Source organism: Capricornis sumatraensis, chromosome 23 (assembly GCF_032405125.1).
Source record: "Capricornis sumatraensis isolate serow.1 chromosome 23, serow.2, whole genome shotgun sequence".
Classification (NCBI taxonomy): domain Eukaryota; kingdom Metazoa; phylum Chordata; class Mammalia; order Artiodactyla; family Bovidae; genus Capricornis; species Capricornis sumatraensis.
The window spans coordinates 49,364,620-49,382,645 of record NC_091091.1 but is presented as its reverse complement, the minus strand read 5'-3'; the positions used below and the strand labels follow the sequence as shown (position 1 = coordinate 49,382,645).

At 48.7% G+C, this 18,026-nt stretch overlaps 1 protein-coding gene across 2 annotated transcripts in view; it reads right to left on the bottom strand.

The window, feature by feature from the left end:
- GLRX3 (glutaredoxin 3) overlaps positions 1-13,288 on the bottom strand; it is a 31,972-nt gene extending 18,684 nt beyond the window's left edge. For both annotated transcript variants that reach the window (XM_068961480.1, XM_068961481.1), the window contains exons 1-2: positions 13,193-13,288; positions 7,305-7,413 (exon numbers count right to left, since the gene is read on the bottom strand). In XM_068961480.1, coding sequence (XP_068817581.1) covers positions 7,305-7,413; positions 13,193-13,284 — 201 coding nt within the window. In that variant the 5' untranslated portion in view covers positions 13,285-13,288. The remainder of the gene's footprint in view (positions 1-7,304; positions 7,414-13,192) is intronic.
- Positions 13,289-18,026: the final 4,738 nt, after the last annotated feature.

Below are 18,026 nucleotides of genomic sequence, written 5' to 3'. Positions count from 1 at the left end.
TATCCACATTATACCTATAGGAAATAAAGTTTATTGATAAATTATGTTATTAAAGAGTTTTTAAAATATATACACTGTGTTTTTCCAAGAGTGAAAGATTTCCACTGGGCTTAAAATACTGTCTTTATCCAGAGCCTTAACCAATCCACGGTTTCTGCCCATGGAAACGGCCATGACGCCGGGGGAGGCTGTCCTGCGCCTGCGGCTCGTATCGCCCATCTCGTCTATGCTTGGGTGCTCTTTTACCGCCTTAATTCTATTTCCTTTAGAACACCCTTTTGAAACAATGTTTTAAATTATTTTCTTTTTTAATGTGAGAAACCACATATATTTTAAAATCAATGTCAAGTGTCCAATAAAACTGAAAAAAAGAACAAAGAGAAGGTTAAGCATTCGGAGACAGCTATTCAGAAGACACTCTTTCTAAGTCTAAGGAACTTCTGCACCATATCCTTTCAGACAATTCCACACTAGACCGAAGAAGGGCAGAAAGGTGGTGGCTGAGGCAGCGCCGCCCCCCCACACACACACACACTCTGGGCACTGGGCCAGGCTCAGTGACGATCCCCTTCACTCGCACTCCGGGATTCTAACAGAAAAGTAATACGAATCAAAAAACAGGTGCTACTAAGTAGAAGCAAGATAATAAAGTCTTAAACAGAACAAACAAGTCACATCCTGACTCATAAAATCAAATTCCTATATGCTTTTAAAAGCTGATCTCTTCTCATATTTCTGCTGGTTTCCAGTAGGGCCCCTTACTGACAACTCTTCCGGGAAGCAAATGATGCTCTCAAAATTCCTGCTGAAGCCAGGAGGATCACTACACGTGCCTCCCCTCAAATGAGCTCCCAGAAGACGGAGCTTAATAAGACAAAGGCAACAGTGACAGGCAAATCCTCCTGAGTCCAGACCAGGAGGGCCATTAAAGGCAAAGCTGCTCCCCAGAATAGCAAGGGCAGCTGAAGTCCGAAACCCTTCACAGCACTAAAACTCCTTGGAAATATTTCTCTTGGATGTAAAGCAACATAACAGTTACAGCAATGGAAGTAGAAGATAAATGCATACATATTCAAAACTTTTAATTTCAATTTTCTTCTGCATCCTGAAGAGACCAAAGACGGCCAATAAGAGCTACCTTCCTTGGAGGCCTGCTCTGTGCTATACACCAGACTTGTCACAACCTGGAAAGCAGGGGCCACGTTATCATCTCAGCTCCACAGGGGCCGAGAGAGAGGTCACTGCAGACACAGTCAATTAGCAGAGCTGAGAAACCAGCCCATGCCTCCCTGACAACAAACCCTGTCCGTTTCTCATTGTGCTACGGTTACTTTTTCTACCACAGCAAATTAGAAACAGCAAATTTAAGAGACAGGGTTATATGCGACTTCAGGACCAAACAGACATGGACACTTCCAGAATGGGTTCCCAGCCGGAGTGCCTTGGGGGAACCACGCACTTCCTACACCTAGAATCTCAAACTTGGACCCTTCCCACTCAGGGCGCTGTGTGTCTGTGGAGGGGGGAGGAGGGCACGGGAGCTCTACTACAGCAGGATGAATCCAGACGGAAGGAATCTCCATCATCTCCTTCAGTATATCAGGGGTCCCCAAAGGCCACCGCGATGGCAATGGCTAAGAGCTGTGGTGCATTCTAAGCCAGACAGCATTCTGAGTGCATTCACGTACTGAGCTCATTTAATCCTCACAGTGAGTGCGCGAGGGAGTGTCAGTCGCTCAGTCGTGTCTGATTCTTTGCAACCCCATGGAGTGTAGCCTGCCAGGCTCCTCTGTCCATGGAATTCTCCAGACAAGAATACTAGAGTGGGTGGCCAATCTCTTCTCCGGGGAAAGCTTCCCAACCCAAGAAGCACACCCAGGTCTTCTGCGCCGCGGGCAGGATCTTCACCATCTGAGCCCCAGCGGGGCCCTCACGGCGGGTGCTGCCATCACACCCCGTTTCTGGGTCCCTCACTGCTGAGCGGGGGCCGAGGCGGTCTGGCTCCAGGCACAGTCCACTCTACACAGCCCTGTTAGCACCTCACCAGACCCAGCGGTGCCTCCTTGTCTTCTCATTTTACTGACCTCTCAGTCTCACTCAGCAAGCGTGACCAAAGCTGCCTTCTTGGGTTCCCTTCCCTTGGCTTTCCGTGTCTTCTCTTCCTCTAACTCCTGGCCTGAGTGTCTGGCTTCTTCCTTCACCTTTGCCAACCACAACGTTGCTGCACATCCCAGGACTTGGTTCTGTGCCTGCTTCTCTTACCTACATTCACTTTCCTAGTAGAGTGGTCTCAGGCAACACCCTGGCTCTAAGGAACTCCAGTACGGCACCGCCACCCAACCTCTACCCAGGACAAACCTCTCCTCTCACCTCCAAGCCACACGCTCGACATCTGCCCGCAGATCCCCACCAGATATTTCCCACTGCACCTGTTCCTCCCCAGGGCAGCCCCGATCTCACTTAATCCACCGAGCCGCTCAGATCAAAAAGGAGACAACCTTAACTGATCTATTTCCTCCACCCTGACATCCAGTCCACCAAGAGGTCTCCTGGGTGCCCCTCTAAAACATAAGCCGACGCAGATGACAACAGCGTTTCAACAGTCTCCCCACTAATGTCCAAGAAATCTCTTACCTGGCCTAGTGAAACAGCCTCCTAACTAGCAGGCCTGCTTCTAGTCTGTACCCTTACCCACTTCAAACCATTCTCCACGTGGCAGCCACAGTCATCAACTTAGGAGTCAGACTGCACTTGCAATAAAACCAAAACTCGACCACGGCTCACAAGGCCATGTGGCCCTCCCAGCCTCTGCAGCTTCCGGTCAGGGCCTCGACCCCTTCCCTCTTCTCCAGCCCCGCTGGCCGCCCACTGCTCTTCTGAGGTCTGCCTCTGCTAAGCCTCTACCTAAAGGCTCTCTGCCAGCTCTTACAGTGACTGTCATATTTGCGTTTTTTAACTCTCACTTGTTAGATACACCCTTTCAGAACAACCTACATAAAAGCACCCTGCCTACCCAAGACCGCCTCCTCTTCACAGCCTGCCTATTTATTTCTTTTGTTGAACTTCACACCACCTGAAATTACCTTGGTACTGTGTTACCCATTTACTGTCTACACCCTTACTGTTCTGCATTCCCAGTAACTAGCATCCGGTGTGGCGTATAATTAAGTGTCCAAGAAACAGAATTCTGAACAAACAGTAGTCACTATTCCCAAGCCAGAAACACAAGTGACTGCTTGCCAGTGGCGGCACTGAGGCTCCAAGGTAAAGGCAAGAGTGAGGAAACGCGACCTTTCAACGTAAAGCAACTAGACTTCCATGACACTCTGGGACACTGTTATGCCTCATACAGGACTTCTTTCCACTCTGTGCCGTGCTACAAAAGGTGAATTTTTCAAAGTCAAATTCTTTGTTTGCCAGAAAGTCAAATATAAATTTCAAAATAGTACTTAAACGAACATTTCTAATAACTTTTTATAACACTTTGCCAAACTTTACCCAGTAACAGCTAATAAACTATGTTAATTATGTTTTGTTTTGTTTTTTTTACCAAGACAGCAGAGATTAAAACTAGGTTGTTTTAAGATTTAACCATGCTACTAGAATCATCTGAGAGACATTTCTATAGTTCCTAAAAAATGGAATCCTATGTATGCTCTATAAGACACCAAATAAACTGATCAATATTCTGACACACACAAAAAACAAGTTCAGATAGTCAGCTGATACCTGATACAGCCAGTTAGCTGATGCCCATACCTAGTTATACGGCCAGTTAGCCAATTCCTAATTAGACAGCTAGTTGGCACCCTTCTGGAGACTGCCCTACAGTTTCTGCTTACACACACTAATCGTACAGATTATTTAGAATTTAAACAGTGTAAGCTACAGAAATTATCTATACTAACTGTACAGACCTTTAGAAATTACAGTGTAAGCTGTTCTTTAAGATGGTTGCACATTTAAGAATATACCAAACTATAAAGATTCCTTTTTAAGGAAGCAAAAAAAAATTTAAGTAGGTAATTCCTTCTGTACCCTTGACTTCATATCTGAAGATACAATGCTCATAAAATGCAAGAACAGCTACCATACAAAGAAGATTAATAGTAAATGAAATACAGTAATATAAAATCCCACCAACCAGGTGGTTGCTAAGTCTGACTTCAAGGATAAATTTCTGTACCAAAGTGCAGTATATGGTACATTGAGTATCAGAGCCTGGTAGGACTAAGCTAGAATTAGGGGGAGGGAACAAAGAGGAGAAAGGGCTGGCACGTGAGGTGGGAGCCACCTGCACAAAGAAAAGCAACTGAAACAAACCAAGCAAGCATGGTAAAGGCCGCGCCCTCCAGCGTCTCACCACCGAGTCAAGAAGGCGGCGCAGCAGGGGCACAGCGACAGCCAACGAAAATACGGGAGACCCCCTGACAGTCCAGCCAACGGGGCAGACTGAGCTCAGAAAAAGAGGAGAGGGAGAAGAGTCACGGAGGCGCACAGAAGACATCGCACAGAAGGGATCTGCTTTAAATCATCGCGCTGTACACTTTAAATACACGCAACCTTACTTAAAAAGCAAAAGCATGATACCACCAAATGTAAGAATTTAAAAATAAATTGCCACTCCTAATTTTTTTTTAATGGCTTTGATGTGGACCATGAATTTGACCAGTGGCCCCAATTTCACCATCCAAAACTATTCTTCCTCTTTCCCACACCACCACCAGACACTGTATCTTGAAATAGTCTACTGACCAAACAATTTTGATTTAATGATAAATGTGTATTCCCATTGTAGTTAAAGTGCTAACAAACTGACTTCACATAATTTGAAATGCAAAGACACTTGACATCTTAATTAGCTATTTAATCTTATTCTGAATAAATGTAAGGTTTCTGTGAGACCTCAAGCAACAGACATAACTAGTGTGTGTCCTCCAAGCCCTCGGAGGTGTGAGAAGGTCAGGGAAGAGCCCAGCCCCAGGTCCTAACTGGACCAGGCAGCCGATGCAGGCGACCACAACGGCAGGCATCCAGGAAGTGAGGGGATTCAACGCAGTAAGTGAAATCTTGCCTTTCAGCAACCTATTCCAATGGGCACAAACTACTGGGATTAAAAAACAAAAAAATGTATGCTAGGTTTTCTCAGATGTTATTTTACCATCTTCTACAAAATAAGGAATTAATGATCACCAAACTTTAGAATCAGAGTATTAAAAACAGTGTTTAAGATCGTCCTATGCAATGATTCTGTAAATCTAAGTCATAGAATGAACTAATCTCTATACTTCAAGTCAAAAATGCCAAACAACTGCAGTCGTTAAAAAAAGAAAAAGACCAAGAAATCAAACTGTAAGAAACAGAGAGTGACAGGACGGTGGTTCTCTGGACTGGAAGAGTCACAGAGCTCTCACTGAGCAAGCGGCCTTCAGCTGCACCACACGCCCTCCTCCGGCAAACGCCATCACCGCTCTCTAGTCCCTCACCTCTCCTGGGCTGACCACGGCTCAGCACTGTGGCCTTTAATCACCTACTTTCCGAACTCCATGCAAATGACCTTCGCCTCTGAAGATGTCTAAGAAAAGAAAACTATGCCACAGGCTGACTTCCCAGAAAGTAACAACACCTGAGCAAACTACCCATGTAAACCTGTCACCCTCTCTGAACAGCAGGTACAGTCGGGGTCAGGTATCCCCAGATATGGGCTCCCAACCCTTGGCTTGCCGAGACACTTAAGCACTGGAACAACTTAAAACCTCACTGCCAAGTCCGGTACTGATGTGAGAAGTAATTCTATAGTCACTTTAAATGAATCATTCAAATGGCAGCTAAGAACAATGTGTTACCTAAACCAGCAACAGGATACGCATAAAAGCAGTCTCACAGCAATTACCGCTGTCTCGATTAATCTCACGACTGAAATGTTTAATCATTTATTTCACTTGTAATCGTTATCTTTTATCACTGACCAAACATGCAGTTTTAATGTCCACTTCTATTATTTATATTGGACATTTTAAGGTTGTATTCTAAGGTTAGATTACACATTTCATTGGAATTTTAAACAAGTCCTTAAATTTTAAAAAGCTAACTATTCATACATGCTCTATCTGCATAAGGAAACACTGCAAGGATTCATACAAGATTAATGCAAGAGCTACTTGTGGGACGGGACGGCGGGCTGACGAGGAGTAGGCTGGGCCTTCTCAGTGGACTTCTTCCTGCACTGTTTTGATTTTGAACCATCTAAACGCAATCAATACCTGTTCAAGGACACATACTTAAACAGAAACTGTCTGAAAAGTGTATCAGCCGCTATACAAATAAATCAATGTGTCAGAATTCTGGGTCTTCAGTTTACATAAAAAGTGGCACACACACACAAATACAGTTGACATCACTTTTGACTCCATATACTTGCCAACACATCCTCTAGCTATTCTTTTTAAAAAATCAGGCTTTGGGGTTTTGTCTGCTTTTTTAAATCCTAAAGATTCAGCTTCTGAATACAGGGTATGCCTCCCTTCCCAAAAGTTCATTTCTAAAACACTCAACTCACATGTTGGCCATGTTGTCTCAATTAAGTCCTGACTGATACATTAAATGTACTAAGACCAAGCGAGCTCGTTCGTACTGATACATTAAATGTACTAAGACCAAGCGAGCTCGTTCGTAACTCTCACTGTCCTAGACCTGCCTACCCAGGAGGGACACCAGGAATGAGGAGGCTGGAGCAGAGCAAAGACGAAGAGGGCCACACGCAAAGTGAGCGAAACAGGCAGCCAGGGGGAGGCTGCTTCCTTCTCCCTCTGCTTCCACAGCGCGACACAGAGACTCTGGTTTCCCTGCAGGCCCGCGCTGACCGGACCCCTGGCAGCAAGCTCTCCCTACTCCCCTGCTCCCTGCAGCCCTCACACACCTTTCTTGAATCACTTTCCATGTCCCACTTAGCTTTTCAATGAAGCAAGTCTTGTTAACATCTCTACTGTACAAAACCACAATTACCCACAATGAATGATCTTGCCTTCGAGTGCCCACCTAAACCCTCTCCTGACTGCCCATCCTATCCTCCCACCCAAGCGTGTATTCAGGAAAGTGTAATGAGTTTTACACCACTCCCCGCTTGAAAAATATAAAACCATTTTAAGATTTTTTAAGAATAATCTACTGTGAAAATAACAGATCCCAACACCACCTCTGAATATGAGGAATCCCACATCACCACTCCTTTCTATGTCAATAAAATGTAGTCTATCCCATAATCAGAATTAGACTCCTGAGACGTGACACTGAAAGCACAGTACCTTCACGAATGAGGCTTGTGGGTGCTCTTTGGCGAGCTCGGCCATCACGCCGTTCATCTGCACGCACTGAGGAGCCCATGGTGCCCAGAAATGGACCACAAGAAGGGACCTGCAAATCCGTAAAATGCAGACTTTCAAAATACAGCAGCTTTAGAAATAAGCAAATAACGATAAATTCTATTACCAAAGAAACCTTCCAAGGGCCGCCTGAATTGTTTTTGTACTGCTAGAATCTTGTATTAAACACAGGCTGAAATATGATTTCAAGGACTTCTTTTGGATGAATTTTCAAGTTAATCTCATTTTTTGAATTAATACTTAGCTCACATGAAGTGGTTCTGAATATTCACCTACCTCAACTACTAGCCATGTAAATGAACTCTATTTTGAGACCCTGTGGAAACTAGATTTCTGCAGTCAGGGCACAAAGTTTGTGAAAAATGACTGTATATGCGTTACTACTATTAATGCTAGTCTTTTTAAACATGGTATTGTGATGAAGTGATCATAGGAATAGGAATAAAATGGGGCAAATGAAGTATATAAGCAGAAAACAAGGAAAAATATAGAACTGCTCTTTACACAAACTTTCTTATATTAGGCTACAAAGTATCTTCTAAAAATTGACAGTATGAACAGACAGAATAGTAGACTAATAAACTGTTGATAAAATCCTTAGAAATCTCAGTATACATCTATTAACTATTTTCATATAAAATTACCTTGGCAAAGATACCTTTAAGGCTAACCTCATACTCAACTGAAAAACCCTTCACTTTTACAGAACTCTAAATTTGACCAGTTGCTTCAGTCGTGTGCAACTCTGACCCCATGGACTGTAGCCCGCCAGGCTCCTCTGTCCATGGGATTCTCCAGGCAGGAATGCTGGAGTGGGTGCCGTGACCTTGCCGACCCAGGGAGAGAACCTGAGTCTCTCGTGGTTCCTGCATTGCCAGGCAGGTTCTTTAGCACCAGCGCCACCTGGGAAGCCCAAATTCAAATACAATCTCTCTCAACTGCAAAAAGGCTTCCCTCATAGCTCAGCTGGTAAAGAATCTGCCTACAATGCAGGAGACCCCGGTTTGATTCCTGGGCCGGGAAGATCCCCTGGAGAAGGGATAGGCTACCCACTCCAGTATTCTGGCCTGGAGAATTCCATGGACTATACAGTTCACGGGGTCACAAAGAGTAGGACACGACTTAGGACACGACTGAGCGACTTTCACTTTCAACTACAAAAAAAATCTGAAAACTCAGGAAAACCCATTGAAAAATACGTTACAAGGAGAAAAAAACAAAGACAATTAAACTCGGGCAAGGAAAGAAGTAATCGACTGTTAAACCATTAAAATAATACAGCTGAGAAGAGAAGGGGCTTAGTACCTCCAAGTTTCTGGCTTAGTGACTTAGGTAGCGGTGGCACTCCCACAAATCACAGCCCAGAGCTGGCAACCTGAGAGGAAAGGAAGTCTAGTGGGCTGTTGCTGCCACTGCTGCTGCTGAGTTGCGTCAGTCGTGTCCGACTCTGTGCAACCCCATAGACGGCAGCCCACCAGGCTCCCCTGCCCCTGGGATTCTCCAGGCAAGAACACTGGAGTGGGTTGCCATTTCCTTCTCCAACGCAGGAAAGTGAAAAGTGAAAGGGAAGTCGCTCAGTCGTGTCCAAATCTTGGTGACCCCACAGACTGCAGCCCTCCAGGCTCCTCCGTCCCTGGGATTTTCCAGGCGAGAGCACTGGAGTGGGCTGTTAGTGACAGAGGGGCTCAGGAGAGAAGCCCACACCTGATGTGCAGATCTCTGAATCAAGAAGTGGTGCGCACCACCCTCATTCACGCTGGAGGATAAAGAAGGGGCCGAGGGCAGAGCCTCTGGGGCTCCTCAACACCACGTCAAGAGAGACGGAGGGTAAGGAGTCCTGGCAGCGGACCAGAGAAGGTTCAGGGGCCAGGAAGGGAGGGGGACGGCCATCACACGGAGCAGGAAGAGTGACCAGCAGCGGCAGTCGTTCCAGCAGGTGAGAGAAGTGGTGTGTGGACCACCGAGCTGAGGATGAGGAAGTAAACTGCCTGGAACCTCCTGGGTAAGAGACTGGGCTGTTAACAGAGAGAGAGCAAGGATCCAGACAGATCAAGGGACGGGCTTTTTTCAATGCAAGAACATCTTCATAGTTTACTCTGTGAGGGGACAGTGCAAAAGAGGCAGAGGCTGAAGACATGAGATTCGAGGTCTCAGAGGTGGCAGGACAGGGGAATCTAGAGCAGAGAAGAGTTCAGCTTGAGAAGAAGACAGTCTCCTCTGGGTCAGGAGCAAAGGAATCAAGAATGGGTAAAGTGAAAGGAAGTGTTAGTTGCTCAGTCGCGCCCAATTCTTTGCAACCCCATGGACTGTAGCCTGTCAGGCTCCTCTGTCCACGTGATTCTCCAGGCAAGAATACTGGAGTGGGTTGCCATTTCCTTCTCCAGGGGATATTCCTGACCCAGGAATCGAACCTGGGTCTCCTGCATTGCAGGCAGATTCTTTACCGTCTGAGCCACCAGGAAGCCCCTAGAGGGGGAAAAGCTACAAGCCAATCTGTTGGGTTGGGGGAGGGGCAAGTAGAAGCAGCAGTCTGATGAGGCTACTGAAGTCCTATTTTCCCAGGCAGGAAGCAAGGTCTTGTGCTGAAACAAAGGACCATGGAGGACAAGGGCCACAGACAGGACCGAGAAGAAGGGACACTGCCTGGGACACAGAGAGCAGGAGGCTCCAAAGGAAAAGCCACTGAAGGCAGGAGAGGAGCGCACGGTCGGGCCCCCACGCCTCGGGCCCCCACGCCTCGGGCCCCCACGCCTCGGGCCCCCACGCCACGGGCCCCCACGCCTCGGGCCCCCACGCCTCGGGCCCCCACGCCACAGGCCCCGCTGTATCTGGGACTCGGGAGCTTTGGGCCACGGGCAGAGACCGTGGAGGAAGTGCTGATACTTCACCAAGTATTGCTTCCTCTTCTCCCCACCCAAGCAGCTGGGCTACTTTACCACTTCTCACCAAACTGAAAACTGATTTTTAAAATCAAAATATTCAATGATTAAAAGGATAAAGTGAGACAACACTTTTATATCCCACTGGTAAAAGTTCAGTTGGAAACTTTCAGAAATTTCTTGTACCACTTTCAAGGATCCATCCTACAGCAATCATTAAAGAGACAAAGATGTATGTATATGACTACTTCCCCAGTATTTTACACAGCAAATAACTGTAAAAATCTATTACTCAACAACATAGTTTTCTTAACAGTCATAAAATATTATAAAGTCATTAAAAACCGTATCTCAAAGAACATTTAATAACATGGGAAAATACAAAGAGTACATTTTTTAAAAATTAAAATAGGTTACAAAACTTTTTAACAGTAAGTGTCAACGTAAGGAAAAAGAAAAAGTACACATATACAGCTTAAATTCCATCATTACTAATGTGGCTTTGAAGAGTAATTTAACTTCCACATCTGTGAAACAGCAATAATACCCTGAGAGGTTGGGAAGACCAAACAAAAATATGTAAGCCCCATAAAAATGTTAAAGAATGACATTAATGTTCTTTTAAATTATCCACGCTTTTCTCATTTTTAGATGCTTAGCTTCTACTTTCCAATTAAGTGAACAACGCCCAAGATCACGAGGATATAAGCCTGAAACATACACAGACGCTGCCACCCTCTCCGGATGGCCCACTGCTCTCTCCATCGTCATGGATAGCTCAAGGCACAGGGTGCACTGTTTAAGGAAAAACCTTCACAGAAGATGAGGTTCAAATCCTAACTGCTGCTGCTAAGTCGCTTCAGCCGTGTCCGACTCTGTGCGACTCCATCGACGGCAGAATCCCCCATCCCTGGGATTCTCCAGGCAAGAACACTGGAGTGGGTTGCCATTTCCTTCTCCAATGCATGAAAGTGAAAAGTGAAAGGGAAGTCACTCAGTCCTGTGGACTCTTAGCGACCCCATGGACCGCAGCCCACCAGGCTCCTCCCTTCATGGGAGTTTTCAGGCAAGAGTACTGGAGTGGCGTGCCATTGCCTTCTCAAATCCTAACTCCTGTGCTTTTAAGCAATATGATGAACCTCGGTTCTTTGTCAGTAAAACAATTAGTGGTCAGTAAATTGCTGTCTCTCTGTTCCTTCAGATGTTCTGCTCCTGAAGTTATTCCTGTGCCGATAACACTAACTACCATGTATTAAGATCATGTAGTATTAGACTACATTAGTTAAACATTTTACAAATGGGCAAAACCTTAATTACTCTGCAAATGGGTATTAATATTCCCACTGTATAGACTAACAGGTTTCAGTAACATATAAACGTGATGACTTAGGGAAAAACATTTTCAATTCACATTAAATTTTAAAATTGAGAAGCGATGATCTGTCAAACAGACGTTAAACGGCATTAACAAGTACTATTTCATATTCTGAAATGCTGCCATTTCCACCAAAAGGAGCAGAGATCTGTTCCTTCCCCAGATGCCAAGCACCATTTCCCACGTGCCCATCTAAAGGAATCATTTCAGTGTTAATACCTTTTGGGTGCGTTCTTGCCACTGCTCTGTACCTGGGTCATTTCACCTACAGGCCAGTGGCAAGAACGCATTCAAACGGTATTAACACTGAAATTTTAACCGACTGTGACGTCTTAAGGACATTTACGTTTAAAAAAAAATGAAACATAGAATCAAAAACGCCAAACACACCAACAGCAAAATAGTCTTCATCCTCATCGGGAGAGGGTGACCACGGTTCTGTTTGCTTCGGGTTTCTGTCCTCATGACGTCAGGCGCTGTTTACTTAAGATGGGTAAACTGAGCGTTTATTAAGGACAGATCCACACAAGCCCGGCTCCTTCCAAAGGCCGCCTCCGGGCCGCATCCCTTTTCATCAATGAGTCAACGTCATTCCCCACGCACCCGCCTCCCCGGGACCACCTCTTTCACCAATTTTCCAAGTGAACCTGAAACGCCGAAGGAGCTGTTCTGATGAACACTTCTCGGCACCGCGGCGAGGAAGACAGGGGCTCTCCCCTCTCACCCGCACCCCCCCTCCCCCCCACCTCCGCCTCCTGCCACGCTCCCAGGGAGCTCCCCAGCTGCCTCCAACTCAAACTCGGGGCCGCCTTCAGGTCCACACGCCCCACCGCCCTGAGCTCCGCGCAGGCTCTCTGCCCCCTGGAGCCTCCGAGAGCGCTCCCGCCCGCCGGCCACGCGCCGCCCACGGCCCTGACCCCTCTCACCGCAGAGGACACCGAGGCCTGGGCAGGGCGCGAGCGCAGGGGAGGCGCAGGGCTGGCAGGGGGCTGAGCGCGGGGCGGGTGCCCAGGCGAGGGCTCGACTTAGCCGAGGCGGAGAGACCGCCCGGAGGCCCCGCGCGCCCGCCGGCGCTGACCCGCAAGTTGGGGGGCGGGGGCGGCGTTTCCGGGTACCCGCCAAACGGGCCCACCGCACCCCGCGGGTCCCCTTCCGACGCCTGCCCCCAGGGCGACAGGCAGGCGGGCCAAGCCAGAACCGAGGGCGGCGGAGTGCGCCCAGGACGCGGGAGAGCCCCGGCCAGCGCCCGGGCCGGCGCGCTCGGCCCGACCACGAGCGCCCTCAGACGCCAACTGCCGGCCCCGCTCGGCCTCCCTGCAGCGTCCGCCCGGGACGACGCGGCGAGGGGCCGGGGTCTCCGCGCCCACCCTCGGCCCGGTGCTGGGTCCCCGCGTCCCCGCTCCCCGGCGCGCCCGGAGCCTCGAGCCCTGGGTCTGCGGTGGACCCGCTCCCGCACCGGGGCGGGGACCCGGGCTCGGGGTCCGGGCCGCCCAGGCTGGGCCGCGCGTGAGGGAGCCGGGCAGTGCGCCCGTGAGGCCGCCCGCCGCCTCGCTTACTTGGCTCTGAGGCGCAGCAGTTCCTCAAACTGCCCAGCTGAGCCGACCTCCACCACCGCCGCCGCCGCTGCCTCAGCCGCCCCCGCCGCCATGCTGCCGCCGCCAGACAAGAGCAATCGAGCGCGGGCGGCCGATGGGGGCGGAGCGCGGGCGGTGGCGCAGGAAGCCCCGCCCCCGGCCCTCCCGGCGGCACCGCCCCCCCAGGGCCGCGTGCCAGCCCACAGCTGGTTGAACATCCTGGGGCTGCTGCGTCCGGCCGGCCAATTAGGACCCTGACCGCCGGGGCTCTGGACTCTCAGGAATCCTGACCTCCGGAGCTCCTGAAGTCAGGGCTTCCTGCGATCCTAGAAGCTCCTGAGGCAGCTGGGAGAAGGGTGTACGCGTGTGTTTGTGTGTGTGTGTGTGAGACGTGAGTGCGTATTTGAGTGAGTGAAGGCGCCCAGTCGTGTCCGACTCTGCGATCCAATGGACTGCAGCCCGCCAGGCTCCTCTGTGCATGGGATTCTCCATGGCAAGAATACTGGAGTGGCTTGCCATTTCCTCCTCCAGGGTATCTTCCCTACCTGGGTCTCCCACACTGCAGGCAGACTCTCTACCATCTGAGCCACCAGGGAAGCGTGTATTTAACAAGCTGAAAATTTAATCCAAAAGGTAGAGATGGAAGAACGGGAGATCAGGGGAAGGGAGGTTGCGCCCTCCCCGAAGCTCAACGCTGACAAGGAGTTTCGAATTCGGCCCTGAGGAACCCGAAGCCACGTCAGCACACGGCCCACCATCACCCACTGTGAGATCAGGCCCGGCTCCACGCCCCGCGCCCCTCTAACCTCAGGCCTCCCCCGGACCCCCTGGGCACCTCCTGATGCTGACGCTCCAGGCGGCGCCCCCCCCCCCCACCTTTCCAGCGCTGCTTCGCGCTCCGCTCCAGCCTGCGTGACCTTGTCCACGGTCCCGGCAGCCTCCATTGCCAGGGAAGCCTCCCGCAGAGCGCCCTCCCCTGCCTCCGGTGCCCATGGCTGGGGGAGGGCCGGGGGTGGGGCGGAGGTGGGCTCTTTAAGGTTCCCCCCAGACCAGCCCCGGCCTTGTCTCCACAGCGGCCCTCCTCCTGGACCCCAGGTTCACTACCGCCATTGCTCCCACCCAGACACGTAGGGCTCCTGGGCTCTTCTGGCTCTGTACCGGGTTGGAGGAGAAGCCCCCGGAGCCGCCCTCAGGTGTTCAGGGCTCCTGTGCGCCTTGGACTGCGGGCACACCTCACCGTGTTAGAAGCGTCTGTGGTCTCGCATCAAGGGCAGGAGCTGTGTCTCCATCCCAGAGCCTGAGTGAGCCCGGCACGTCGTAGGTGCTGTGAACCATGTTCTCTCCTTGGGGCCGGGGGGAGGGGGGGCGAAGTGGACTTACGGAGTTTCAGAGACTCATTATCAAAAGAAGTTCATGCAGGGTATCCAGTGAATAATCTTTACAGTGACTGCATGTCAAAATATACTGGGTTGTGTGAAATATATTATTAAAATTAGATTTACTTCTTTCTACCCTTTAAATGGGGTTTCCCTAGTAGCTCAGTTGGTAAAGAATCTGCCTGCAATGCAGGAGACCCAGGTTCGATCCCTGGATTGGGAAGGTCCCCATGGCAACCCACTCCAATACTCTGGGGAATTCCATGGACAGAGGACCTGGTAGGCTACAGTCCATACAATGGCAAAGAGTCGGACATGACTATGTGACCAACTTTCACTTTTCACTTTCACCCTTTAAACATGGTTGCTAGAGATTTTTTAAGTGTGCAGGTGACTCATTTTGGGCTCACTTCGTGTTTCCTCTTGGGCAGCATTGTGCCAGTGACTGAAAGGGGCCTTTAGTTACACGTGTGCCTCTGCCTGAAAAGATGCAACTGAAGATGGTAAATTACCTGAATGTGATCAAAATAGCACAGAACAAAAAAACACACAAAAAGTAAACCTGAGGAAATGGAGGAAGATGGACAGATTGTATGAATATCCACATCCTAGTTATGGTATTGTACTACAGTGTTTCAAGATGCTGTCCTTGGGAAAAACCATACACAGAATCTCTTTGTGTTATTTCTTATAACTGTGTGCCTGCTGAGTCGCTTCAGTCATGTCCAACTCTTTGCAACCCTATGGACTGTAGTCTGTCAGACTCCTCTGTCCATGGGATTCTCCAGGGAAGAATACCAGAGTGGGTTGTAACTGCATGTGACCCTACAATTATTTTTAAATAAAAAGATTATTTTTATTAAAAAGTAAATAAAATCTAGACGTTATAATGAAAAATGCAACAAGAGGGGAGAAAACAGCATGTTGCACCACAAGGTGTTTGCTCTGATGACCAACTTTAAACAGAGTTGTATAAATACAACATATTACTGTATAGGTGAATGTCGCAAAGAAAAAGGCTTCAGAAGGATGTGCCCCGAAGAGTTAGGAAAGCCTGCTCCCAGAGAGTGAGAACAGAGGAGTTTTAATATTTGTTGATTTGACTGTGCCGGGTCTTAGTGGTGGTGGCGCAGCGGATCTTTGCTCTTCATTGTGGCATACAAATTTTTAGCTGCAGCATGTGGGATCTAGTTCCCTGACCAGGGATCAAACCCAGGCCCCCAGCATTCGGAGCACAGAATCTTAGCCTCTGACCACCAGGGATGTCCTCTCCTTGGACATCTGCCCTTTTTGCAGTTACCACTGTTGCATCAACAGGTCTAATGTTCAGCAGGTGAGTCTCTGAGCTTGGCAATAAAAACCACTCCATGAAGCCCTGAGCCCCAGCCATGTACCAGGGCTTGTCACATCTGAGTTACAGGCAGACAAGGTTATACACAGCCACAGGGTGCTTTTCAGCTTTCCAAAGCCCCTGCTCTTTCCAGTCCATGATGCAAAAACGTCACTGCCTGTGATACCTAGCCAAACTTGGGTCCACTTGCCTGGCCCGGTAAGGCCAATCTACCGGCCCCAGGTTTCCGGGGGGGGGAGGCGCGGAGAGAAAAGTGCAGCATTTATTGCAGCCAAGGTGCTGCACCCTGCGTCTGTGAATTGACCCCAGTTCAAAAAGAGACGTGTGAGTGTGCTTGAGGTGTAATCATGTTTGGTGACAGCTAACATTTCAGCGCTTCTGAGTAGGTGAGGACGTATTTTAGCCATCCCATTTTTGAGAGCACATTATTCCCTCTTGGGCCCAAGAGTTACTCCCCAGCAGGGCGAGTGCTGAGTGCTAGGTGGGCACAAATGACCCAGGCGGAGAAAAACACCTACCTGGTCACAATAGATGAGGACTTGGAATCGGCTTCCCACCTAGCTAAATCTTTGCAGACCCTGTGTCGAGGAGCTGAAAGACACACAGGTTTTTAATGAGCAAAGCATGGCACTGAAAAGTGTTGTTACTCAGGTAAAATGGTCAATACTTCCTTTGCTTTAAGAGGGAGTCTTAAATCCTAATTACTCCTCCCCCAAAGACCAGTTGAGAATAACCCAACCGGAGGAAACTAATTTCCTCAGGAATTTCACTGTTACAAGATTAATGGAGCCCCCCTGCAGAGAAGCAGAGAACCTGTAAGTTCAGTAGATTTGCACCTGAAGGATACATGCTTTAATTCCTGTTCTCAAGCTGCGATAACATCTTCTCAAGCTACTGTAAAAGGCATAAATGAGCACCCACACCTCTGCTCCTGGGAAGGCATCCTCCTGGACTGGGGCTGTCTCCTGGGGTGGCCCCGAGGTGGGGGAGGGGGTGGTGTTATGACCACAGACCATGGCTGGCCACAGGCCTGGGAGGGCTGAGCAAACGATCCTCCCCAAGAGCCCCAAAGGGTCACCCCCATTGGAACTCCCCAGCCCTCCCAGCCACCAGGGCACAATCCTGCTGAGGGGCCTGGAATGAGAATGAGGTAACTAAGAGGTGGATGGTCTGTGTTCTGCCCCTCGGGAGCCCCCAAGGACTTTCACCCCGCTTATCCATCAGCTTTGAGGGCTCTGAGAATGGGCCTTGGGTAGGTTGCCTCACAAATGATGTTGAGATAAACTGGACACACGGGGGTCCCACCAAGTGACCACCCCTTGTTCTCTGTGGCCCAAGGGCCTCCTCGGCAACTGAGATGCTCCAACTGTCTTCCTAATAGCCAAGAACTAGTCTGGGATACGGAGGTGGAAACGGGTGTGAGGTTTCCTCTGTCAACCCTTGGGAGCCCTACACGCGATCCTGGCAAAGTCTGGCCAATTTTCTGTCCCCTTCCTTACCAGGAACTGCTTTTATCGGAAGAACTCTATGTATATGCTGGCTATAAAGGTTGTTTATGCTGCCATAGCAAGATTTTTATTGGTTGTATTTTTGCTGCACTTGCTTGAAAAATAATTATTTTCAAAGAAAAGAAGAATTACATATCCAGTAAACTAAATAAGACTTATGTTTATTAGGGACCCTCTGACAGCTCCTCAAATGTGAAAAAAGATTTCGAAGCAGTGAATGGACAATTTATGGGCAAGTTTATTTGTAAAACAGATTTCAAGACATACTTCATCTTGGCTCCGCCAATAAAAATACATTTCATTTCTTTTCAGAAGTGTGTGCTCTCTGATGGTTTCATAGTAATCCCGTTTCCCCTAAGAAGGTAGGACAGTGTGGATACATGTGCGCCCACTAACCTAATCTAGGACTGGGCTGAATGATTTGGGATTGCTGTATGCCAAAAAAAAAAAAAAAAAAGACGTGACCACATCTCATAAGGTGCACTCTAGAAGAAACATATTTATAAGAAATGAAGTTCACAAATCTTGATCTAATTGCTACAGTCTTCAAAATCTCTTTAGCCAAAATCATTTTTAAACAC